At 45.2% G+C, this 25,937-nt stretch overlaps 2 protein-coding genes across 4 annotated transcripts in view; one reads left to right on the forward strand and one right to left on the reverse strand.

The window, feature by feature from the left end:
• Positions 1-10,644: 10,644 nt before the first annotated feature.
• Positions 10,645-15,212, reverse strand: LOC121834741 (skin secretory protein xP2-like). The gene is made up of 10 exons (XM_042288494.1): positions 14,984-15,212; positions 13,768-13,868; positions 13,012-13,208; positions 12,128-12,205; positions 11,994-12,071; positions 11,860-11,937; positions 11,726-11,803; positions 11,592-11,669; positions 11,503-11,535; positions 10,645-10,679 (listed from the first exon to the last, which is right to left on the reverse strand). The coding sequence occupies exons 2-10, from the start codon at positions 13,863-13,865 to the stop codon at positions 10,645-10,647; spliced, it is 753 nt and encodes a 250-aa protein (XP_042144428.1). The 5' UTR covers positions 13,866-13,868; positions 14,984-15,212.
• A 119-nt stretch (positions 15,213-15,331) lies between these two features.
• Positions 15,332-25,937, forward strand: part of LOC8052295 — a 96,927-nt gene continuing 86,321 nt past the window's right edge. For 2 of the 3 annotated variants that reach the window (XM_042287515.1, XM_042287513.1), the window contains exons 1-7: positions 15,341-15,682; positions 18,082-18,170; positions 20,305-20,369; positions 20,811-20,904; positions 21,784-21,829; positions 24,526-24,583; positions 24,857-24,952. In XM_042287515.1, coding sequence (XP_042143449.1) covers positions 15,582-15,682; positions 18,082-18,170; positions 20,305-20,369; positions 20,811-20,904; positions 21,784-21,829; positions 24,526-24,583; positions 24,857-24,952 — 549 coding nt within the window. In that variant the 5' untranslated portion in view covers positions 15,341-15,581. Of the gene's footprint in view, positions 15,683-18,081; positions 18,171-20,304; positions 20,370-20,810; positions 20,905-21,783; positions 21,830-24,525; positions 24,584-24,856; positions 24,953-25,937 lie in introns of all 3 variants that reach the window. The other variant, XM_042287519.1, reaches the window with a different exon arrangement.

Genomic DNA, 25,937 nt, shown 5'->3' on the forward strand with positions numbered 1-25,937 from the left:
GAGGTCACAACCAGATGCCAAAGTTTCAGCCCGATCCGATACCTTATTTAAAAGTTATAAGAGATTTTCTGAAGATTTCAATAGGAAATAGGAGCCCATTTATGGACGTTTTCGGTTTCTGGTGCCATAGAGCCCCAGGTATCCGAAAACTCCGTCGGCCGCCATTTCCCCATTAAACTTCTCAGAAAATCACATAACTTTTGAATAAGGTATCCGATCGGCTGAAACTTTGGCATCTCGTTGTGACCTCTAGCGCTACCTTTAGGCGGAGAATAAGCGTTCGCCGATGCCTGGTTTATTTTTGCGGTAAAACAAACCCTGTAATTTTTTTTTTTTTTTTTTTTTTGTGACACTCTGTCCATTGTCGGCGGCCGCAACCTCGGCGGTAGCGAAACGTGGCCCTCCACCGAGTACACCGCAGACGAACTAAGGGAGCGGAAGAACGACATTCATGCTTTCGCATTCGCAACTCATAAGAAGTGCTTATAGCCCGACACGCCATTTACAAACAAGCCCGCGTTTGCAAACACACGTGTGGGCACTGCGCGTGCGCAGAAACCAAATTCGCGTGAAGCGGCTGCCCATGCGCAGTGCCGTCGACAGCGCCACCGCAAAAGACCGACACGCTGTTTACAAAGAAGCCCGCGTTTGCCCACACCAGGTGTGGGCACTGCGCGTGCGCAGAAACCAAATTCGCGTGAAGCGGCTGCCCATGCGCAGTGCCGTCGACAGCGCCACCGCAAAAGACCGACACGCTGTTTACAAAGAAGCCCGCGTTTGCCCACACCAGGTGTGGGCACTGCGCGTGCGCAGAAACCAAATTCGCGTGAAGCGGCTGCCCATGCGCAGTGCCGTCGACAGCGCCACCGCAAAAGACCGACACGCTGTTTACAAAGAAGCCCGCGTTTGCCCACACCAGGTGTGGGCACTGCGCATGCGCAGAAACCAAATTCGCGTGAAGCGGCTGCCCATGCGCAGTGCCGTCGACAGCGCCACCGCAAAAGACCGACACGCTGTTTACAAACAAGCCCGCGTTTGCCCACACCAGGTGTGGGCACTGCGCGTGCGCAGAAACCAAATTCGCGTGAAGCGGCTGCCCATGCGCAGTGCCGTCGACAGCGCCACCGCAAAAGACCGACACGCTGTTTACAAAGAAGCCCGCGTTTGCCCACACCAGGTGTGGGCACTGCGCGTGCGCAGAAACCAAATTCGCGTGAAGCGGCTGCCCATGCGCAGTGCCGTCGACAGCGCAACCGCAAAAGACCGACACGCTGTTTACAAAGAAGCCCGCGTTTGCCCACACCAGGTGCGGGCACTGCGCGTGCGCAGAAACCAAATTCGCGTGAAGCGACTGCCCATGCGCAGTGCAGTCGACAGCGCCACCGCAAAAGACCGACACGCTGTTTACAAACAAGCCCGCGTTTGCCCACACCAGGTGTGGGCACTGCGCGTGCGCAGAAACCAAATTCGCGTGAAGCGGCTGCCCATGCGCAGTGCCGTCGACAGCGCCACCGCAAAAGACCGACACGCTGTTTACAAAGAAGCCCGCGTTTGCCCACACCAGGTGTGGGCACTGCGCATGCGCAGAAACCAAATTCGCGTGAAGCGGCTGCCCATGCGCAGTGCCGTCGACAGCGCCACCGCAAAAGACCGACACGCTGTTTACAAACAAGCCCGCGTTTGCCCACACCAGCTGTGGGCACTGCGCGTGCGCAGAAACCAAATTCGCGTGAAGCGGCTGCCCATGCACAGTGCCGTCGACAGCGCCACCGCAAAAGACCGACACGCTGTTTACAAAGAAGCCCGCGTTTGCCCACACCAGGTGTGGGCACTGCGCGTGCGCAGAAACCAAATTCGCGTGAAACGGCTGCCCATGCGCAGTGCCGTCGACAGCGCCACCGCAAAAGACCGACACGCTGTTTACAAAGAAGCCCGCGTTTGCCCACACCAGGTGTGGGCACTGCGCGTGCGCAGAAACCAAATTCGCGTGAAGCGGCTGCCCATGCGCAGTGCCTTCGACAGCGCCACCGCAAAAGACCGACACGCCATTTACAAACAAGCCCGCGTTTGCCCACACCAGGTGTGGGCACTGCGCATGCGCAGAAACCAAATTCGCATGAAGTGAAGCGCCTGCTCATGCGCCGTGTCGTCGACAGCGCCACCACAGCTACGTGGCGTCAGGGCCGCGTGTTGCTCTATAGGTGTCCTCGGAACTTTGCTTTTAGTTTGTCCGTGGGTTTTCTGCTGGACTTTGTTCAAGACTCTCACGTAAACCGATCTTTACAAACTCGCATGCACCCGAAAATTGCCGTCAGTAAAAATACCGCTCAAAAGTACAAAAAAAAACAAAAAAAAACTCGTTCATATTTAAATTAGTAAATGTTTTATGCAGTACCAAGTTGGTCTGTGTCAGTAGTCCGTGTTGTGAAAACAGGCAACGAGGTGCACTCGCATTTTTTATTTTGCTTCAAATTTTTTATATGTTGTGGCGCATGTTCCAAGAAGATTTTTTTTAATTATTTTAATGTCCTGACATGTTTAGTTTTTGAGAAAAAACATCTCAAAGAAGCAGGAAAGAATGACGAGGTTTTGACGATTGTCGTGTGTTGCGTTTTTGAATCACTGTCAATCTCAAAGTGTTCAAAAGAGAGCGTCTATATTTTCTTAGTGCGATATATATGCAAATAGGTAAAACTACATTATAACTACAATTTATTATTCGTCGATCCAATCTTTGTAAAAATCTCCTTAAAGGGCAACTCCACTCAAAAAGTCGACCTTATCGAAATGACTGATATCGCTTTAGGGGGGAAAAATACGGTCATACCCAAAATATCACGTCAAACCGACGCCGCATTGCCGATTAAAACCAAGATTAAAGATGTTCTCCCGGCTCGGTTAGCGCCCCGAAAGCGGGTGAGCAACGCTGGCATCGGGTGAGTTAGTGAAGCAACACTGGGCAATGACGTAGGTTTAGTCCTACGCTTTCGTACGGACGCCGCGAACGCTTCGTTTGCCGTGGCATTCTGCGATTCTGCTGACGGCACGAGGTGTCTACCACATTATCCTGTGTTCTCCTATTTTTATTAGCATCCAGGCAGCTCATTTAACTCCAGCATTGCTTCCGCGACAGCGCGGAAGAGAGCGAAGTGGTGCTGCTCGCTCACGCGCGTGTCGTGGAGCCGGAGAGACTCGCCGGACTCGCGTTGGGCAATGTCGAGCACGACTTGTAGTGCTGTGCGTTGCACCAGCAGCCCGGTGCGCAACCCGGAGCTGCGGTTCCACAAGTTCCCAAGAGACCGGAAGAGGCACAAGGTGTGGGTCGGTGCCGTTCGCCGGATGGACTTCGGAAGACAGTCGACTCCGAGCTCCAACGGGAAGCTCTGCTCCCAGCACTTTACGTCGGACACTTACACACGTTATCTGCGGCTGCTGACCGTTGCGGGTTTCTCCATGAAACACGCGTCTTTGAAGAACGATGCGGTGCCGTCGCTGTTCGCGTACCGTCCGCTTCTGCTCCAGCACGATCGGCCGGACGCAGCAGGTCACGGCTGATCTAACGAGCGTGCACATAAAGGCACCTTAGCTTAGCAACTTAGACCGCTTATGGATACATATGTCCCTATATCTCCCATTATTCCTTTTTTCTCTCGGTCCGCGAGCAAGAAACAAATACAGTCACGCTGCGCCGGCACTGACCGCGTCATATTTATAGCAGTCGGATTCGCTTTTTGGCCGGCAAATTTATAAACGCACACTAAAACTTACTACATTTGGTGCATATTAACAAAGTGAAGCGGTAAAAAAGAAAATGTGCAGCTTAACTTCTGTTTTGAAACCCCACGTGCGGCTGAGCCGACATTGTCGGTGCGTCGGCTCGGGAGCGCGGGACCAAAACTAGGTCATGCCGACGACGCGCCACTAGTATCAATGTTGCCAGGCTGCTTCAGCCGGTAGTTTCAGTTTCGCCGTGCCGCCGTAACGATACTTGGATTCGTGATATCTACAAAACTATACACACTACCGAAAAACAAATTATATCTCGTGATTCAGGGTCGCCGACTTCGAATAAATAGATCATAACCCAAAAATTGTAAAAATGCAGTGGAGTTGCCCTTTAACATGCCTCCGCGAACAAGCGTGACCTAAACTGCGAATTTCTTTTTTTTTTTTTTTTGAGTCGACTATGTTTAGTTTTGTTTTTAAAATAATACCACGTGTAGAACCTTTCATTGCCTTCCACATTATGCAAGATTTGTGTCTTAAGCACGTACGAGTACTGATAAATAAATTATGAAACAGAAAAGGTTTTCACTTTTTGTACGATTTCAACATGCTGTATAAAAAAAACAAAAAAAAAACAATGTTTACTTTTTTTTTTCGCATTGCGTTTTTTTTTTTTTTTTGCACCCTTCTTTTAGCCAGCATACATTCCGTTAGAGTATAGGCAGTAGTTTTCAGTCTTAAGTATGCTAAAAAAGAGCAAATGCTGATGGTGGGTTTATGGGTTATAGCTGTATATTTTATTCTTTATTATAATAATCTAAGGGACGTTGAATAAATACTCATATAAAAGACATTGATGTCGTTAGGCGTATAATAACAAGTTCGCAATTCCAAACGTCTAAACACTATAAAATCGCAACTGCCGAAAGCGGGTTTTCAGACAATTTCCGCCGTTGCCATGATTGGAGAGGCCCAAGCCTAAACCCTATGCGCTACATAATCTATACTGCGTTAGAAATATCAAAATATAATATTGTAAAACATTATAGCAAAATACGTTTCCAATCAGAAACCTAGATTTTTCTCATGGAAATGGAGCGTGCTGGTTAAACATGGAAAATAACATGGAGAATTACATAACGTAACAGTACAGAATAATTTTTTAGCATATTTAGAGGCTTAAAACTCAAAACCAGTGCAAATAGCTCTAACGGAATGTATTCTGGGTAAAAGAAAGGTGCGAAGAGAAAGCAACGCAAAAGGGAAAAAATTTAAATGTTTTTTTTTGTTTTTTTTAAATAGCGTGCTGAAATTGAAAGAAAAGTGAAAACCTTATTTTGTTTTATAATTTATTTCTCACTACTCGCACATGATAAAGGCACAAACTTTGCTTAATTTGGAAGGCAATGAAAGGTTCTACACGTCGTATTTTTTTAAAGCAATACTAAACATAATCGACTCAAAAAAAAAAAAAAAAAAAAAACCACGCCGTTTTGGTTAGTTGTTTGCGGAGGCATGTTTGGGGATTTTGACAAAGAGTGGATCGGCGAATAATAAATAGTAGTTGGAATGTAGTTTCACAGACTTGCATATATATAACAATAAAAATATCGAAGCTCTCTTTTGAATACTTTGATCCTGAGAGTGGTTCAAATACGCCACACACGACAATCGTCAAAAACCAGCAACAGCATCTGGCCTTTTTTTTTTTTTTTTTTAGTTTATTAGAAGTTTAAAACTCAAAACTACTGCAAATACATCTACGGAATGTATTCTGGGTAAAAAAAAAAAAAAAAATGTGAAAAGAACGCAACGCAAAAAAAAAAAAGAAATCTATTTTTTTTTTTATACAGCTTGCTGAAATTGAACGAAAAGGGAAAACCTTTTCTGTTTCATGATATACTTCCCAGTACTCGTACATGATAAAAGCACAAGCTTTGCTTCGTTTGGAAGGCAATGAAAGGTTCTACACGTGGTATTATTTTAAAAGCAATTCTAAACATAGTCAACTCAAAAAAAAAAAAAAAAAAAAAAAACGTAATTTAGTTCACAGTTGCTCGCGAAAGCATGTTTGGTGTTTTCTTTTTTCTTTTGCAAAGATTAGAGCGACGAATTATAAACAGTAGTTATAATTTCGTTTTACCTACTTGCATGTGTATCGCAATAAAAAAAATATAGACGCGCTCTGTTTTGAATACTTGAGAGCGACTCAAAAACGCCACACACGACAATCGTCAAAACCTCGTCGTTCTTTCCCGCATCTTTGAGGTTTGTGTTTTTCTCAGAAACATGTCAGGACATTAAAATAAAAAAAAAGTATTGTTCTTTTTGGAAGATGCACCACAAGATATAAAAATTTGAGGCAAAATAAGAAATACGACTGCACCTCGTTGCCGGAATCCAAATGAAACCGCCCAATTATATTTAGGCGAATATTAATTAATATTTCATCCAGTTCATTATTTGTGTTAGAACTCGAGTGTGATTCGTTCAAGTTTCTTCGCTGTCCAGAACAGTCGGATGTGTGCATCTTTGATTGCAAAATTAAGCGATCCTAGTACGAGCGTAAAATCGACGCGCGCGTAAAGAAGACTGTCCGCGCTCGGCGGTCCTGGAGTCGTGGCTCGTTGCACCTTCTATTTCGAGGATATCTGCCACAGCAAAGTTTCCCAGTCAATTGCAAAACAGTACAGCACTTCAAGAGGCCAGTGGACGCGAAAATCATAACAGAAGACCGATTTAATTGGCGAAGGAACACACGAAACATCACCTAAGCAATACCCGAACCAGAAGTGTTCGTGGTTTCCTGTCATGGCGGCCGGAAGTGGCCTAAATATCAAATATATATTGGATTAAATAAGAAGTCAATAAGATTAATAAACAAAACAAAGGAACTCTAATAGTACGTACGGAATTTAAATTTAGAAAATTTATGAATCTAATGCGGTATATATGAAACATAAAAAAATGTTAATGTTGCACTACAGGTGACACACGCATCCGCCCATTACATTTCACTTCCTTCGTTTTAGTGATCTATGTTTTCATAGCTCAAACAACAATCCAATCCAATCCGGACTTAGCAGCCTTACCATAGAGTAATATACACAAGGTAAAGAGCGGACACTGCCATAGGCCCCAGCGGCCCAGATAGAGCAGTGACAACTAGCGCTCTTAGCGGACGGTATGAAACACAATCTGGTTCCGGTTCCGGTCAAGTTAGTTTCGGTTTCGGTTTGGGCATTTTCGTTTCGGTTTTTTGGTACCCTTCTCCTTCTCTTTTTCTCTCTTTCTTTCCTTCTCGCCTCCCTCCTCGCTAGGCTCTCGGGAGCTCCTTGGCTCCGGAGCCGATGATTCTTTTTTTTGTTGTTTTTATATTATAAGTTTTGCAATATACGATATAAGTTTTGCAAAATATGTAATGTGTCGAATAAAAGTTCAACTTATTGAACACATTGAAGTACATAATCGCCACATTGACTCCTGGCTGGTGGAGCATTTTGGGAGGTTTTGGGGTCAACAACAGTAAGTGGTTTGAAAACATTTTATTGGACCACATTCATATGTACATTATTTACTTCAGAAGCTCTGAATGTTTTATAAGAAATAGATAATCACAAAAATAAATGAGTATGAAGGAGTTCGGCATATCGTACACTTCGTAATAGATTTTTAGCGGAGTCAAGTTTACAAAAGCTTTCCACAGGGAACATGCTGAATGATCCATTCACCTTCACGCCGACTCGGGCACGGTAAGTAAGTGCAGAAATAAACAAGACATCGCTATCATTACCAGGCGAAGCACACACCGGATAGTACAAATTCCAAATTACCGGCTAATATAAAACACACGAAATGGCATAGCCTGAAACTCGCTGCGGGTGAGCCATTACAAAAAAAACAAAAAAACAATGAGAACTCTATTCGGAATCTGACAAGATTCAACCATAGATATTCAACCATGATTCAACGTCCCTAAACATTCCCCGAAATACATTTGTTCAGGACAGGAGTATTACTTCAGAAAAAAAACGTCCAAAAAATATAGACGGGTACAGAAGTGGACACATTTTCTTCCAAACATCTATGCCTCTATAAACTATTTTCTATAGAAATTCTGCAGAAAGTGGATAAATATTTGTGTAAGGGGGCCGTGATACACATTTCCTGGAAATAAAGAAAACACATGTTTGGAGTGCAAGCTACACTGCCCAATTAATAAGCAATTTCTGTTTTTGATTTGGCAACCGCCTCTGTTAATACGCTATTAAGCTATTAACAGTTAAACTTATCAAGTTGCTTACTAGCAACCGAAGAGTGTAACCGAACTTTGACCAAGTTCCGGTTAAGGAACCGAACATGCCAACACAAGCGTATTCGGCAAAACATTTTTAAAAACCTTTTGTGACACTCCTCTGAGCAAAGGCTGAAACCACCCAGCTCTGAGAGTGTGTGATACAAGGCAGCACACACTCCTCGAACATGCGCTACACTCTCTATTACGGCAAGAAAGTGATTTTCTAGTTTCTGAATAAAGTTAAAGGCAGCCTGTGATGGTACTACTAGGTTTCCGAAGAGTTTCCCAGGCACGTGGTATGCTTTAAGCATAAGAAAATACTGGTGAGGCCTGGTCAAGTTGTCAGACTCATCCTTTAGCAGCTTAGAACAGCCACAGCTGCGGGTTGTCTGTTCAAGGAAAAGTTTGATCAAATAGCCTCCAACGTAGTAAGTGCACGAGTCGTCAATTATATTAGACCTGATGTCTGATGCCAGCTCAGAAATATCTTCTAGTGGCGGGAAGTTATCAACTGGAAAACATTCCACATTGTCTGCAATGGAACTTTCATGGTGCGAAAATATTGGCAACTCCTTGAGGAGGTCACCCTTTTCATCCTCTACATTTCCATTGTTAGAGAGTCTGAACAGTTTTTTTATCCCGATGTGTTTCAGTCCCGAGGTGAACTGATTCACATTTGGGTTTGTATTGCAGCCCAGCATTTGTCTTATTGCCCCAAAAATGTTCTCCAGTGGGTCTTGCTGCAGGCGTCGAGTAAGTAAGAATTTAAAGTCATAGCTGTTTGAAAGCTCATCCCAGAGCATGAGGACACTCCTTATTGTAACTTGCCACCCTATGGTGGTTTGTGGCTGCCTCCTACTTTGGAACTTCCATGTTGAAATCCATGCGAGTTGTTGGTGAAGGAAATCGAGTATCTCAGATTCTCCTTTCAAAATTGCATGACGCAACTTCTGCCCAGTCTTCTTGAATTGCGAGCTATTTAAACAATCAAAAAGTCTGTCCATTCTATCACAAAAATAGGCTGTAGCCATGGCTGCCTCAGGAAGCTCCTTGGCATAAACAAGGGATAGAATGGCAAGACAGACTGAGGCACTCAGGACCTGTGTGGCACGCTTTACTTTCATGTTACTGAAAGGTTTTTGAAAAATGTGCCTCTCAGTAAGTTTTGGAGCCAATCGCAACCTCATCTCATGAGTAGAACGATAAAGTTCAACAATATGGGACCATTCAATGACCTCATCCCCAATGCAAAGTTTGTGGGCTTGGAGATTGTTTCTTGTTGTTTTGATGAGGTGCGGAACATCAAAGATAAAGTAAACACGTTCGTTGTCGACTTCAAAAAATGGCTTATCAGCAGATACACCAAGTTGGTTGGCTAAGCTTACGTTTGAAGCCCCCTGATCACAGACCACGGCCTTCACAGTGAAGTCAACAGTCTTAAGCTCTCGAATGAGAGAAATCAGGAGGCTCCGGATAACAGAAGACGGTGTTGAAGTGTGCCCAACAGTGTATGCGAGGGGCTGAACCCACCTCCTGGAAATTCCAGAGAGCACAACAACCAGGGCTCTATCTGCAATGGTCGAGGTTCGTTCAACACCGTCATCTGTAAATCCATGGATAATGTCGTGTGCAGGGTCGTATGTCAAGTTCTTCTTCAAAACAATCTCATCAAAAATCAAGGTGCAGACACGATCACGTGCATTCCAAGACCGCGTTTGAGATTCGATGGAGGACATGACACCAGGTATAATACCAGGAGTCATTTTTACGTTCGACAGCCACCTACGCAGTGAACGCTGAGTAGGAAGCGTTAAATGTAACGATAGAAAACGGTATGCCTGTGGGCCATGAAAGTTCAGATGCAAAGCAAACTTCTTGAGCCACAGTGGAAACCGTTTTCCTCGTCCCTTGCGCCCTAATTTTACATGTGACGAGATAAGTCCGAAAACCTCGTCTGTCACAAACGGACGCACCATTTCAAGTGCTTCGGCAGCTGTTTGAGGCATCTGCTTCTGTTGCTTGCGCAGTCTTGATATTGTCTTTCTGTAACTGGAAACCTTTGCTTGTAGGCGTTTTATGACGTCCCTGGGCCTCCTTGAGAGCTTGGCGGAAGCAGGTGTTGAACGACCAGAGCCTGCCAAAACAATACCGAAAGCACATAAGTCAGGCTACACAAAAATGATAAAAGTAGAACCCGACAGAAACGATACCGCCAAATACCGACCACTTACCCATGCTGCAATATGTGCCCCCTTCCCCCCCCCCCCCCCCCCCCCGCCACTTTCGAAACGTTTGCGAAATAAACAAAGCACGTATCAATGTCCAACTCCAGACTTAAAAACCCACCCACCTAACATAAATGCTCATCCGCTTCAGCTGCTTCTCCAAGCACACCAATGTAAAAGGTGAAGCTCGACACGTGCACGGGCCTCCAAAGTGGTGACCGCCCTTCCCCCCAACCTTTGGCTGTTCTGCAATTTTGCTTTCGGGCATAAGAAGCATACATCTCTGCGTTTTTCATGATTATCTCCAAATTGTGAGTGGGTATTTGCTCCGCATGTTCTGTTACCACTGTTTATACACAAATGGCTGCTATCAGAAAAAAAAAATTAAACTAGCTTTTAGTCTTTCAGCTGCAATAATTTCACCACAAAAACTGTATTAACATAAATTGATGAATCTTTCAAATATTGAACAATCGCGTAGTCAATCACTACATTCAACAGGGTCATCCAAAATGAGAACTGTATGTAACAGGATTGGCAAATTACTACAGTAAGCACAGATTACTAGGAAACCACCCCTTTTCAGAGCATTTCACGGTGCCACACTTCAAAGCTTATGTTCCCCGTCACCTAGAGACCTGTAGTGATGTTCCAAGTTATTAAGGCCAGCACAAAAATGAAGTGACAAATAATGTCACCTAATTTGAAGCAATGTGCATACTAAATGCAGAGGTACTTAACACAATTTTGCAGTGCTTAAATCTGTAGAGAAGTCAATTTATACTCACAGGTTCCAGATGATTCAGAATAGCCAACAGACGAAGATGGAGTGCTGTGGTCCAAAAGCTGGCCAGGAGAGCTGGCCATCCCCATTTGCTCTGGAAAATGTGTCACTGTTAAATACGAATGTTTGCATAAACCCAATTTGTGTAGGAGATTTATTTTAGCACAGGCCGCTATGGAATGTGACGCGCTGGTACCCTCCAGTGAAATACCACAGGGGCTTGTCGCCATCGGTTGTTCTGAAAAACGGTTGCTTGTCAGATATGAGCAGCTGTTTTAAAAAAAATGATCTCACCATGAGCAGCTGCCGAAGGTGACGTTCCACTGCCTTCCATTCGAACATCCCCGGGGCTTGGTTCCGCCATCGGCTTTTCTAAAAAGGGCTTCCTTGTCAGATATGAGCCGCTCATTTAAAATAAATAATCTCACCAGAGGCTGCTGTGGGATGCGACGTTCTGCTTCCCTCCAATGGAACGTCACAGGGACATGTCGCCACCGGTTCTTCTGACAAATGTTTGGTTGTCAGCTATGAGCAGCTGTTTTAAAAGAAATGATCTCACCATGAACAGCTGCCAAGGGTGACGTTCCGCTGCTTTCCATTGGAACATTCCCTGGGCTTGGTGCCGCCATCGGCCCTTCTGAACGACATTTGCTTGTCAGGTATGAGCCCCTGTTTTAAAATAAATGATCTCACCACGAGCAGCTGTTGAAGGTGACATTCCACTGCCCTCCAAGGGAACATTACCGGGGCTTGGTGCCGCCAGCGGTTGTTCTGAAAAACGGTTGCTTGTCAGATATGAGCAGCAGTTTTAAAAGAAATTATCTCACTATGAGCAGCTGCCAAAGGTGACGTTCCACTACCCTCCAATGGAACATTCCCGGGGCTTGGTGCCACCATCGGTCCTTCTGAAAGATGTTTGCTTGTCAGGTATGAGCCCCTGTTTTAAAATAAATGATCTCACCATGAGCAGCTGTTGAAGGCGACGTTCTGCTGCCCTCCAATCGAACATCCCCGGGGCTTGGTTCCGCTATTGGCTTTTCTGAAAAGGGCTTCCTTGTCAGATATGAGCCGCCAATTAAAAATAAATAATCTCACCATAAGCTGCTGTGGGATGCGACATTCTGTTTCCCTCCAATGGAACGTCACAGGGGCATGTTGTTGCCACCGGTTCTTCTGAAAAATTTTGGCTTCTTAGATATGAATACCTGCTTATAAAGCTTCTGATGGAGAATTCCTGCTACAGGCGAATGATAGGTTAGTAGTGTTACCTTTCAAAGGAACAGAAAATATTCAGCACTCTGAAAGGGCATTGAAATCCCTTAGTGATGAAAATTAATGTTGAGCAATATTAATCAATGGCGAAACACAGGATCCGGCGGGTCTTGAAAAGGCACTTAGGAATCTCGGAATATCTTAAATTTTAACGGCTTGGTATGCTAATGTATGAGAACATAACAGCATGGGCAACTAAAGCTAACCTTGTAAACATGAATGTCAGGAAGATGACTCAGACGGCATGAGTCCTCTTGTCGAATTGGATATGAACAGGGGAACGTTGACCTGCCTTATCTTTCATTTATATCACTATTGTATGCTACAAACCTAGGATGCCCTGTAAGAAGTCATACTGCACTGGCAGAACTGCCCTTCTTGATTGCAGGACACAAATTACTGTATTTCAATGCAGCTGACCTTGTGCTTTAAAACAATTTTCCAACAAACTGGGACGGATATTGGTTATGGGCAACAGTATGCGCAGGGACATTACAGGGATAATGTACAAAAATGCTAAATGAATTAGATAAAATATTTAAGCACAAACTAATAATAAAAACTAATTAAATCAGATTAAAACTTTTGAGACTGTCAAGCATCGTTGACAGCATGCTGGCAGCTGGCATCAGTGACGTAGAGTTGGTGCTGCCTAAAAGCAAAATATAACAGAACTCCGTACAGACTGCAAATAAAGATTATGTTACCTTGGGCTGTTACAGATGGCCTAAGCATTTGCGGCCGAACCGTAGGGATAGCCGTTTTGGTCAGCCTTGTCTTCCCAGGATCCAAAAAGTCCTTGGCTGTGAAATGCTCACTACACAGGCGATACCCCTCATAGAGCTCCTTGGCTGTCTTTCCTAGGAGCTCAGGACGTCTGGCGTACTGTAGCCATGCTTTTGACCTGCAGAACAGTGTATATACCACCAAGGTTACACATACTGTAAGGGTCAAATAAACTCCAAATATATGAGCCTCAATTGTTTTTAATGTTTCACTGCCGTTTGGTATGGCACCTCTCAGCAAAGTGTTCACGTTCTGAAGAGTTTGTTTTTCTTTTTCATGCTACTGTACAGTGCAATACAGCTAAACAAACAGATTGCATACCCACCAGGGTATGCAATCAATTTAGGCCCGAGGCAAGATAACCTTAAAATGCTGAAAGATATTGGTGTCCATAAACCAAAGTGACATGGAAGAAATCGTTTTTGCTATAGTTTGTTGCAACCTAAGACCGAAGGGCGAGGGTAAGACGGGCCGGGGAGGAGGGAGCAGACGGAACGCTGGAGAAGAAAGGGGAAACCTCCTTCTCTCCTTAGCGTTTCGTGTTCCGTCTGCTTCCTCCTCCCCGGCCCGTCTTACCCTCGCCCTTCGTTCTTAGGTTGCAACGGACCATAGTTCTCATTTCAAAATGTTATGCTTCGATCAAATGTTGTAAGGACTGCCTTAGAATCTATAGGTACCTTGGGTCACGTGGAATTCGAAAAAACTTGACATGTGGCTTCTTTGTTTTCCCATTGTTGGCACACCAGACCACGCAGCAGTAACTTCCGTAGGACATAATCTGGGCCAGCGGGGGAGGGAGAGTTTAACATTTACTGAAGCCTAGCCAATGGCGCGTTCCTTTAGTTCAACGGAAGGTAGCACAATAGCGGCTGGTGAAAAAATAAACTGATGGAGATTTAAACAATGTCACAAGATATTGCCATGACGCAATGTTACAATAAACCCATGACACGTATTAACACAGACGGGTGAAAGAAATATTGTGAACTTTGTGAAGTTTACGCAATCTTCATGCATCATAATCGAACGCAGTGTCTAGAGTGCCATGCCACAGCACTCCAACCAAGTGTTCAAGTGACGTCTGACTGGTTTTACCCAACGTTCGAATGTCATCCTTAAGAGTAAAACAGGAATTTAAGCATAGTACAGCGGTACGGCCAAAATAAGTAAGACTAATCTACCTCTACTGTTTCTGGTAAATTGGCCGTCAATATTTTGAATTTTGCTTTCTTACATAGAAAATAATGTCAGCGAACCATAGACCTAAATTTCGAGCTCCATTTGGTGATGTAGCGATGTAGTGGGAACCATGTTTGAATAGTCCTCCGTACATTCTCAGAGTGTCCGAAAGTTCCATGGATGTCCTATCCTGGATGTCCCGTGGACGTCCATAGGATATATATGCTGCTTGGGAACTTTATTAAATATCTAAATTTGATACTGCGTCTCGCAGTTTTTTCCCCCGAAATTCTATGCATGTGTTTGTCGTCGTAACTGCAGCATACTGCAGCTCGTATGGCGGTACACACAAGTTATGTAGCTCGCTTGAGCGACGTTCGCTGGTTCGCTTCTTTTGCACGTACTTTATGTGATAAATCAAAGCAGCGACGCGCCATTGAAAGAATGCATGTCAAAATATCAATATGACTCAATGGACACCTTGCCCCGAATTCGTCGCACTGCGAACGACTGTCGACCCAGCTTTAGTCAGTGAATTAACTTCAATCTATGACGGCATAAGTCCTCTCAACAGCAATCCACAGATGTCTGATGGCACTTGAACACGCATGAACAAAGCTCTGCCCGAGGGGCGTCGGACGGCAACCCAGACTCAACAAATTCAAAAGCCAGCTTTACAACACAGTCGAGAGACAAATGAGCAAAACGACTTACCTTTTGTTTAAAAATCTAGGTCCAGGCAGCCCGACGGAAACACGAGAAGCTCAAGCCATATCAAGCCGCTCAGCTCTACAAACTCACGCCGAGCATGAGAGCACGCGGCGGTCATTCGTCACTTTGTTTCAAGCAAAGTCGACCGAACACGCTGTAGCATAAAACGGAGAAGAACGGCACGGACGGCACGGACGGTACGGCACGGACGAACGAAGCACGGACCGCACGGACGAGCAGAGGTGACGGCGTGCAAGCAGACAGGCCATGGCAGGCGCCATTCATCACGTGGTTTTTGTGACGTATTTGATTAACACTATTTAGTCGTTTTAAGTACTTTAAAAAACTCTAAAGCATAAAAATTTAGAAAATAAATACTTTTCAGAGAGAAAGCTGTAATTAATATTAACCAAATTACGGAAAAGCGCCACGTAGCGGAGGGTATGAATCCTACTATCTGGGCCGCGAATCGGCTTCAGTGTCCTCTCTTTACGTTTACTATATTACTCTATGGCCTTACCAGCTTCACTATCCAGATTCTTCATTTTCGTCACGTTTGCCGCGCAATTTGACGTCTTTTCGACGTCGTTCCTTCAAGAGAATGTCGTCCAAGCATTTTTTGGACGACACCTCATTGTCGCAGTTGAATAACCTGCACAGAACACCCCAAGCCACGTCAACGGTGATGGAGGATCGAACGAGGTGAGCAGCTTCGAATCGGGACGGCGCCATGGCGTTGCCGTTGCGCGGCATTTGAACTGCCGGCTGCTTTCTTGCTCTCTCTGGTCAGCCACTGGAGATCACTTTGCATTCAGAGTTTGTTTGCAAGCCGAGGGGAACGAGCCCGTAATATCTTGCGCCCCTGGAAAAGCCAGGGTCATTTGAGTGCAGCGAACAACGACTGGTCTGTCCTCTAGGTGGGGCCCGCAGTAGCAGAGCAGATGCGACGCTCAAGTTAATCTCTGATGTCACATTTGGGCTCATATGAGGCTCTGAAACAGCGGGGCGACCGCAATGAACCCCGGAGTTTGTAATGTGACACGTTCTTTGGCTCGTCGCCTCGGCCCGCTAACAAAACTCATTTGCGCTTGAGTGAAGCCCAAAAAATCGACTGCAAAGCTCGGCGCTGATTGTCTGGAGGAACGGTCACGTGATCAATGTTGATTGGCCGATTCAGGTGAGTGTGGGAAGTTCTGGGATACCTCCTGGTTTCAAAGGGATACTGAATCGAAACTAATATATACCTCGTCCTCACGTTCAGGAATAAGTTAAACATTATCGCCTCAATCTGCTAATGACATTTGCATGCTCGTATTTTGTAGGGATGACTATACTTTTCGTTCCAAAGGAATGACTCCAGCGAGCACTTAAAATCAGCCATTGAAGAGGGCTATGCATCATGCGAGCTGTACCAAATGACGTCACTTGATACAGCACTGGCACAGCTGCTTGGGGGCACCAGTGTGGTTATCAGCTCTGCCGCTTGGTGTCATAAACGTGTTACAACCTAGCCCTTTTTTGGTTACCCCCCCCCCCCCCCCCCCCCCCTTCCCGCAAGGTTTGAGCAGGCCGTGTGAGAACAAAAATTCAGTTCAATAGGGCTTGCGCATACGCGCAGCTTGCCACCAAACTTCTATGGAGCAGCGCTGCTCTTAAACGCATAGTGACGTCACGGTGTCTCCAGAATGTGGTTGACATTTAGACAGTAAAATAGGTGCTAGAATTTTGTTTCAGTATCGTGTTAATTAAAGGCTGTGGCTAGCGTTCCGTCCAGACGATAACCACCACTAAAGTTCCGTCCAGATGGGGCAACACAAACTTCGCGCGAACCTCCATGGTGCATGCAAGTGACGGCGTACTTGCAGCTTGTGTTGCGGAATCGATTCTGTCACACTTCGTCATCTTGTCGTGGACAAGGCACAAGGGCGGTGCCGATGGCGCTACACAAACTGGACTGGAGAAAGCATGGCAACGGCAGGTGGCGGCGTGACGTGCACAAGGGAATCTCACCTAGATGGTGCCACTGGCAATGAGCGCAACGGGTTTGGACGAAACTCTAGTGGTGGTCAACGTTCCGTTTGGACGGAATTCTGAACAATTTAATATTTAAAACCCGACTAGTGCCTGTATCTTTATTCCAGGGAATGCCATCAAGTTTATATGCCACTTGTTAACTGATGAAGAGCGCCGCGAGCATAGGCATCGGGCTTTGTAATGTTCCAAAGCGATACCAGAACATTTCACGAGGAGCACCAAGCAGTTTGCTAGACAATTTTTTACCGACGAAATGTCGGCCAGTTCTACAAAGCTTTTGTGGAGTTCCTTCGTGTCTTTGCCAGAAATGTGTGATGCCTTTGCACCATCTTTCTTTTCTTTTAAGATCCGGTGCTTTTGAGGCACACCCTGAGTGTTTGGTGTGGCTGGACATTGTAAAGTCCAGCCTTTGTGCAGTGTTCTTTTTTGTCTTTAATCTGTCGGTACTGTATTCGTTTTCAAGGTGGCATTTTTACATACAACAAATTTGAGGTGCAGAGGGTCGGTATAGTTTGCTGCACGCTAACCTCGAGATAAAGAAACTGATCGGCTTGTTTTAATAGACACTAAAACATCACCCGCTTGACATGTTTCTCCGTCAACAGTTACGGGTCCCACGGTTGATTAAGTTGAAAGCTACAGGCAGATGTGTGCTATTTGGAAGGTGATTGAAATATAGGGTGTGCTTTCTCCAGTTTGTTTGCCACCCGGCTCAGTGTTTACCCGACACAAGGTCCGTGGACTGAATTTTTTACACCGTCTCCCTGGATCAAACGCGAGGCCCAAAATGGGACACCGCGTCAAAGTTTGGCTGCGACTCAATCGATAGCTCACTGATAGAACGCGGGTCCCAGCCGGACACAGCTTTTGGGTGAAGTGGTCAATGGCCACTTCACCCAAATGTTGCATTCAAAGAGGTGCGACTGATGTACCAACTTTTTTGTGGAAACTGTCGTTTGGAGGAGGTGTGAGTTATACGCGGTGAGACCTAGGGACTAGAAAATATGGTAGGTTCCTTTCACGTTGCAGCAGAGACGAGATTGATGCAAGCGCACAAACATGTGCAGGTCCTGGCTGAATGCGCAGCCGGTGCCCATGCAGGGCAGGCCCTCGTGCAACTCCTCCCTGGGGATTCTGTCGGACACCGTCTTCTCAGGTGACCGGGCTGCTCTTGACGTTAGCTTTGTTTTTGTTCCAATTTAAGAAATGCCATAGACACGCAGTGACGCCGGAATCGGGGGGGGGGGGGGGGGGGGGGCGCGCGCCAGGGCCCTTTTTTTTATAAAACTATTTAGGGGGGGAGAGACCTGGCGCTCGTCTCGTGCGTCCATGCCAGGTGCAAGCCATGGAACCAAGCACTAAAGGGAACTTGGCTTCAACCCCCCTCCACTGAAAATATACTTCCAGCATCACTGTTGACACGTCAAAAATTATTATGAATTGCAGTGCAGGCTCGATATAAAACGGGAGAGGGAGAAAAATGTATTTAGTATATTTTGAGAATAAGGTAGTGCGCCTAGAGATATTTGTTGCCCTCAGTAGTGCTTTTAGCCCGTCCGAGGTCACTGGTCGCAAGTATGGTGTACCACTATCGTCGTCATTGGCCACTGAACCTCTGAACCTCTGGAGGAAATTTTGACAGGATGGCCACAAAAATCCTGTAGAAGTAAATTGGGATATTCAGCTACATAGACATCCTGGTTGTAGTCAGGGTGTCGAACCGGAACCGAACCGAAAACCGGAACCGAACCGGTATTTTTTCCGGAACTGAACCCAAACTCGAACCGTTATATTGTTATCGCGATGAACCCGAACCGGAACTGAACCGTAAAAAAAAATAACGGTTACCGGCTCATTTCAAAATGGTTCGGCCACGCGCTGTTGACAATGAATGTGCTATCAATGCCATTTGTTTTTTTAAGTGCCGTCAACTGACACACACCTCGCTTACATATTTTTCTTCTCCACTCAGTCTTCGGAATATAAACGCTGCATCCATGAATCTTGACATAGGAACCAGTATTGCGCTGGTCGCGGCTTGCACGGAAGAAAGAGAATTGGAAGGCTGTGCAAAAAAAAAAAGAAATCGTGTCACGGGATTTCATTTTCCTACAATCTCGTAAATCCTAAATGCTGCTGTGTGCTCGTTTCATAACACGTTTCTAGAACGTGATGTTGCAATTTTTTTTTTTTCTATGTTATTTTGATTTTGGTATTTTGATGTTGCAATTTGTCATTTATAATTTCCAAACCGGTTCAGCGCCCCGAACCGGTTCGCGAACTGGTTCGCGGATCGAATTAATCGAACCGGAACTGAACTGGAACAAAATAAATTTACCTGAACCTGAACCATAACCGAACCCCTATTTTTTTCGGTTCGGCACACTGGTTGTAGCGCAATGGGCTCTAAACATACTACCATACACAGTGCATGTAGTTTGTTTCACTTTACGCGCGAGTGAAGCTGAAGCTTCGAGCACGAGCGCGTGGGTTCGGCAGGAACATCGAGAAAGTCCCAGAGCCTGCTTTTGTATGCTACGTTCACTCCTGATAGTGCGATGGGAGCTACACAGTTGCCGGACCAATCAAACACCTCCCTTTCATTACCTGAACTTATTCACTTAGCGAAAGATAGCCACATCACTGGCCCATTGATCACATCGCCTCCATTTCACTGTCAGCTTAGGGGCAGACGGATTATAGTTTCTGCTATGCTCGCACTGAGGCGGAGGCACAATTTTTTGTCTAGGTGCTACTCTGGCTACACTTACGGTAATCATAGTGTTAGCACCCTAGATTCTTAGACTCGCTGTCGAGACTTGTTGATGTCAATGACTGTGTGTAAGAACACTTGCTTGTGTTTGTTTTGCTGAAATTAAGATATTTTAGAATACTTATATTTTTCCTGCATTTTAATACGGGCCAAATCCTCGCTCGGGCCGAGTGTAGTTTTAAGTCTGAGAAGTAGAACTCTCACAAATTCCATTGATGCAACAATCCAAAGCAGAAATTTTGGGTACAAAACGAGCGTGTTGGTAACAGTATCCACCATCAGGAAGGTAACGCAGAAAAGGGGATGGACAACCCTTCTCTGTGTTACCTATGTCATGGTGAAAACTTTTGAGTTTGCCATTGAGCTAGGGCTCGCTTGCAGACTCACTGCCTCGTGCTTTGTTTTGCAATTGGGTGGCGGCAGGGCTGCACGACGATAGCCCTTTTGTTGTGCGCCACAAGTTGGCCAGCTTTTGGACAGCAATGCTTCTGACAGCCGGTTGTTGTCCCTCATTCAGACAACACCCTGGACACCAGCCTCCTCAGCCCTGTTGGCCATGCACAGAAGATGGCTGTGGACAAGGTACCCAGGAACCTCACATTCAGACATACTCATAAATTCTGAATCAATTCATTTCCGGCAGTGTTGCTTTGCTGATCTGCTTAGAATCCGCTCTACTGCGTCGTCACTGAGCATTGTAAGGCGAATCCCCGTACAAAGTTACCAGCAACAATATTGTCTACGGATAGTGGGCACTATTGAACACCTATAGTTCAGTGGAAAGGGTAGCATACTGGAGATTAAAAATTAAAAAAGAATCTAACCAGGAAAAGGTCATTAGCTATATTGAGTATCAAACGAGAAAAGATGATTTAATAATAATAATATTGATAAAATACTACGAAAAGCTAAAAGCTCCCTCTTTCGGGGATGAATCGAAATACGACGTAATTTGTATTCCTTCGCCCTGAAGTGAACAAGAAGCTCGAAAAGCAGTGTGCAGCTCTTGCGATTTTTCTGCAGCAGGTTGAGGCTGAGCTTTCCACGATGCTTGAAGAAAGCAAGCAGCGCCTGGCAGCTGTCATCAGATGCTCTCGGACATCTGAACGGAAGCTGGGTATGCTGGCGTTCCTTTGTCGCCCTCTTTTCGGCGCTGTATTCGCTTTCCAATCGCACTTTCAAATTGGTCCTTGTGTCGGCGCTCACGCAGGGAGCAACACGGTTGCTATGACCGGCCGACAGCTGGTTTCTTGTTTTTTCTTTTGGAATTAAAGTGTGCCCTACTAGTGTGGGGGAAGGTGCTCATTTAAAACTCCGAACAAGACGCTTTGGACAAAGAATTTGGTCCTTGTCGATACCTTGTTTGTATCAGAAGGGGAAAAAACATCAATATTATACGTTAGTGCCAACTCTTGCGCAGTATTCCAAGAAAGCTTGGCAATATGTCACTTTGAAAGGTTCTCCGAGCCATTTTCTGGGACAAGTCAAATCCCTGTGAAGTTCATCTTTTGCGAGTAAACATCGCCGTATAGATTTTGAAGCAACTACTGGCCTATTCCTAAACTAAAGAAGACATTTTGCCAGAAGAGGTCTCATATCGAATCGTCTTCATTCTGGAGCACTCGATTAGTTAATCTACACAAACAATGGCTGAAACAATAAAGAGCTGTTGTTCTTCCTGCACCCTTTGGGATGAGAAATATGTCTTCTTTTCTCTTAAGTTTAACCACTGCACCGGCTTGCAGTGCTGAAAAAAGCTCACATCTCTTTACACACAAATTCCATGTGAAAGAAAAGCAGCGGCGTAATATTTTGAGAATAGTCGCATGCTTGGCACTCGTGCCAAGGTTGTGACTGGCCTAACATGAGTGAGCGGGTTCTGGTAGCTCGAGGTCTGTCGTTTTAGTAAGGAGTCAATACGCCTGGCTCATCCTCTCTTATCAGTGGATTTATTGTATAAAAGTATCCAATCTCATCTGGAATCCTATCCTCCTAGGTCCCCGCTGCGGCACTGTCAAGATTACGAGGAGTCAGGATGCCCTGTAAGTTTGCCCTACTAGTCCCGCATCAACATCATGTGCGTGCACATTCGGAGCAAGGTTTCGTTTACCTCCATTATGTGTACAACTGTGCCTCGTGGAATTCCCAAGAAATGCCCACCCTACGAAGGTTGCTGTTTTCATATTTGAGGCCAGCAATGATTTTGATGCCCTTCTGGGTTGCACTATCTATGGAGAAAAACTCTGGAGCAGATGTAAGCTGAAAAGCCTAGAGGAAAACGCTTGGCCATGCCTCAAATACCAATAAATGTGCTCTGCTTACCCAATCACATGGTGCAACAATAAACCCAGTAGACACAGTGTTGGGTAAAGTTCACCTAAAAAGTACTTGAAGTAAAGTACAGAGTAAATGAGAGGTTAGTATGTACTTCAAGTAAAGTAGCAAGTTCACCGGGCGCAATGTATTATATTTTCCGGACAATGGTCCACAAACATCACATTTTAAAATCAAAATTATCGGCTGTGTGGACTTCTACGCGTGCGGACTATACAAGAGTTTGGTTTTTCACGATTGTTCATTATGATGAGACGTGACAGATTTTTTTAATGAAAGAGTTTGTTAAAGGGAGGGATTTATGTATAATACAAGCTTCTTTGTGAGCTAAGAAAGCAGACATTTCTCAGGGTGTGCCTTGTATGAGAAGGTTTTCGTGTTGACTAAGCACCAGGTGCAGACTGTCTAAGCAAAAACATTTTTGTCAGCCTAAATGGGCCCCTGCGGACTATGGCCAGGTGTGGACTATAGCCCGGAAGATGCAGCACTTGAAGTAAAGTACTATAAATACAATGCACTTTTGAAGTAAAGTACAGGTACTTTTTACTCAATCTTTCATGATGCACTTTCATTTCTTTGTACAGTCTTTTATTTTTAACTGGTATGCATTTGCCCCAGGTGTAATTGCGGGTGCATCAGTTTTTTTTCAGAAATGGTAGTTATTTTCAGAAATGGCGGTGAATATTGGAGAAAGTCAAGTGGCCTAAGAGTAGTTCTTTTTAATCTCGCTGGCAGCTGGCAAACTGCTTAACACAATCAACTTACAAGGCACTTATTTGTATCAATCTTATAATCACCATTACTTCACTCGGAGGACTAAATTTGAGGAATGTACTTTCAAGTCGGGAGTTGTGCTTCCATCGGAAAGTACCAGAAAAAAAATGCTTAAAAAAGTAATAGAAGTAAAAGTACAGACTTAGTAAATGTACTTCAGGTAAAGTAGATATTTTCTAAACCTAGGTACTTGAAGTACAGTGTACTTAAAGTAATTCCCAACACTAAACTTAAAGGGATGGTGAACCGAAATTTGAATTTCAGAAAAAACAATGCAGGGAATGTAGGCGGGACGCTACAATCCCTACACCACTACTCGTAAGGCGAAATCTCGAGTGGATGGCCATGTTTTTGGAAAAAGAGGTCAAGATTGAACCAGGCCGACGAGGCGCGTGACGTCAGTATACCGTGTTGCCTCCTCTCTTCGCTTCGCTCCCTCAAGGCCGCGAGGCGGAGAAGACGCGAGGCCGTTCCTTCTCGGAGAAACATGACGACATCATCTCTGTCAAATGCGCCTCCTTTTCTTGAAAAATTTTGTCATCCATTCGAGATATCGCTGTATGAGTGATGTTTTGGTGTTTGTAGCATCCCGTTGCACGCTTTTACCGCGTGTGTTGTGGAATCAAAATTTCGGTTCAGCACCCCTTTAAAGGAATTCCCAACACCATAGTATGCAGAATTGCATGTTGCGAGAAAAACGGTTAATGTTTCCATCTAGTCTTTTGTCCTGGCATGTGCTGCCGCATCTTCTGGAGGCTCTGCCTCGTCGTCCTCTCCCACCCCTTTTACCTTACGACTTGGTAGATTCACAGACTATAGCAGTGCAGTGTTAGAGGGTGGATTCATTAGGTGCAGGTGTTTGGCTGGTGGCCAACAACCCACTACCTTCTTCCCTCGTTTGATGCCATGCCACGCATGTATGCAAAGCTTCTACACTAAAACGATACAGTACCATGTACGAGTTTCCAAAGTTCTTTGCTCAGCCACAGCCGTAAGTCATAATGACAAACCCAGTAAACATTTCAGAGAGGCAAAAATACTTTCTTTAATTAAGATCCCAAGGTTCAGTATTTACAGGTTCATACTTGAGCCAGTTGTTTTCAGTTATGACAAAAAATATTTGTGCAAACAATGAAAAGAAACCGGGTGTACTCAAATGTGCACATGTTTGGAGTCAGTTCACGACTTAGGTTGCGGCCTGCACTGCCAAGTTGGTGGCAGCAGCAAGAGACAAGCAAGTGCATGCGAGGGAATCGGGAAGCTCTTTTGGTGGCACATTGAAAGTCGTCTTTTACTTTGATTCGGTGTGCCGCGTGATGTAGTGTTGTAGAGCCTCAGAATGCAAGATTGGCATGCCATCAAACCGTGGTATAGATCCCCATGTCGCACGTGCTTGTAGCACGCTTGTGGATCGTTGCATTGTCCTTAGCTTCACTGCCCCCTTTGACATTTTGCACACCCCTTCCCTCGAGATGGGCATTCTTTTAGAAGCTTGCAGCACGTTGCTGCGTGCACAAACCACAAGCCGTAGCGACCGCTCTAGAGAGTTCCTCCTGCTCTTGCTAGCTGTACCATTGTTTGGGACGAGTGTTTCAGACCGCAACTCGGGTGGGGCTTTCTTTCTCGCTAGAGGGACTGCGTCCACATTCACGGGGGAGAGCTTGAAGAAGGACAGTCTGCCAGCTAAGGTAAGCCGGTTTGTACAGCTGTCTGGAGGTCGCTGCTCGGTCTGAGGTGTATGTTCGATGCCGTGAAATTCCAAGTGCCCGTCTTTTAGCGAGACATGTTCCTGGCAGACATTTCGGCCTTGCCTATTTTCACACGTAGAATGACTCCGTGGAAAATGGTTGCAAAGCATTCTTCTACTAGTGTGCATTAGTGTGAACGTGTACCTTAAGCAACGCACATCCCCTTTGCACCCGAATGCTGCCAGCGGTGCAGACGCTCGCTGATTCTTGCAGGACAAGCCATCTGAAGAGCCGGGCGTCTCGTTCCGCCACCCCTTTGCGGACAAGAGCAGCTTCTCAGTAGGAGAATTCTACGCCGGCAAAAGCGAGGTATTTGTCTCTGCAATCGCCGTCGTGACAAAGACGAGCAAAACTCGAATTCGTTCGTGCTCTTTGTAGTCCCCAGTTTAATAAGATTTCTGCTTCCTAAAAAGAAGTACCTCGATACTTTTGCACAAAGCCGATTGACACAAAATGCGTCTTGTGTTTGTGTCAGTCTGTCGGGATCTGTTTCACCTGTTTTGCTCATTTGACTTCTAAGGTAATCTGTTAGGGATGCGAACATTCGCTAGGAAAATCACTTTATTTTTATGTCTCCGTTACATCAATTGCCTAGAGGTGCACCGGAAGCAATAAACACTTCATATTCTGGGTTTCTATCTCGAATTATGCGCTTGCATATAAAGTGTGTGGCCGTATACTAATTGCAGAGCGTTACGCGAAGGATTGAGGATGCTGATTACAGAAAGGTTGGCATATCGTGGCTAGCGGCGGACTCTGCTTTCATACAGGCTTTGGCATGGGCTCTGAGTCAATAGAGAACTATGGCGCTTTCTTTCACCTGAACGGGGAATACGAGAAGTGCTTCACAGCAACGTCTAGTACTAGATGACAAAGCTGTAGTGCTGAATTTTCGTTGTCGCCAAACTTTGTGGCTAAGGGGCCGGATTAAAGATCTGTCGCAGTCTCGAGGGCCATATCAACAGAGTAATTATAAATGAGAAAAAAGTAATTAAATAAACAAACTTAAAAAAGCCTTTCAACGTAAAAAAAATGTTACGAGTATCAGAAAGAAAAGAAAAATCGAGCAGTCCTGCGTTAATCCACATTACAGTCAAGGCGACAGCTCGACAGCTATGACATGTCACATAGAAGTTGTTAGGCATCAGCGTCTTGTTTATGCACAGTGGCCAATGCACATGCAGAATTGTGGCCAAGAAAACTCCCTAGGCATGAATCAAAGTGCATGGAAACCTTGGCACATTCGCACGTTGCAAAAAACTAGTGAGAATGATAAACTAGCTCAATGTGCATG

Source organism: Ixodes scapularis, unplaced genomic scaffold (genome assembly GCF_016920785.2).
Source record: "Ixodes scapularis isolate PalLabHiFi unplaced genomic scaffold, ASM1692078v2 PGA_scaffold10__122_contigs__length_95168666, whole genome shotgun sequence".
NCBI classification, from domain to species: domain Eukaryota; kingdom Metazoa; phylum Arthropoda; class Arachnida; order Ixodida; family Ixodidae; genus Ixodes; species Ixodes scapularis.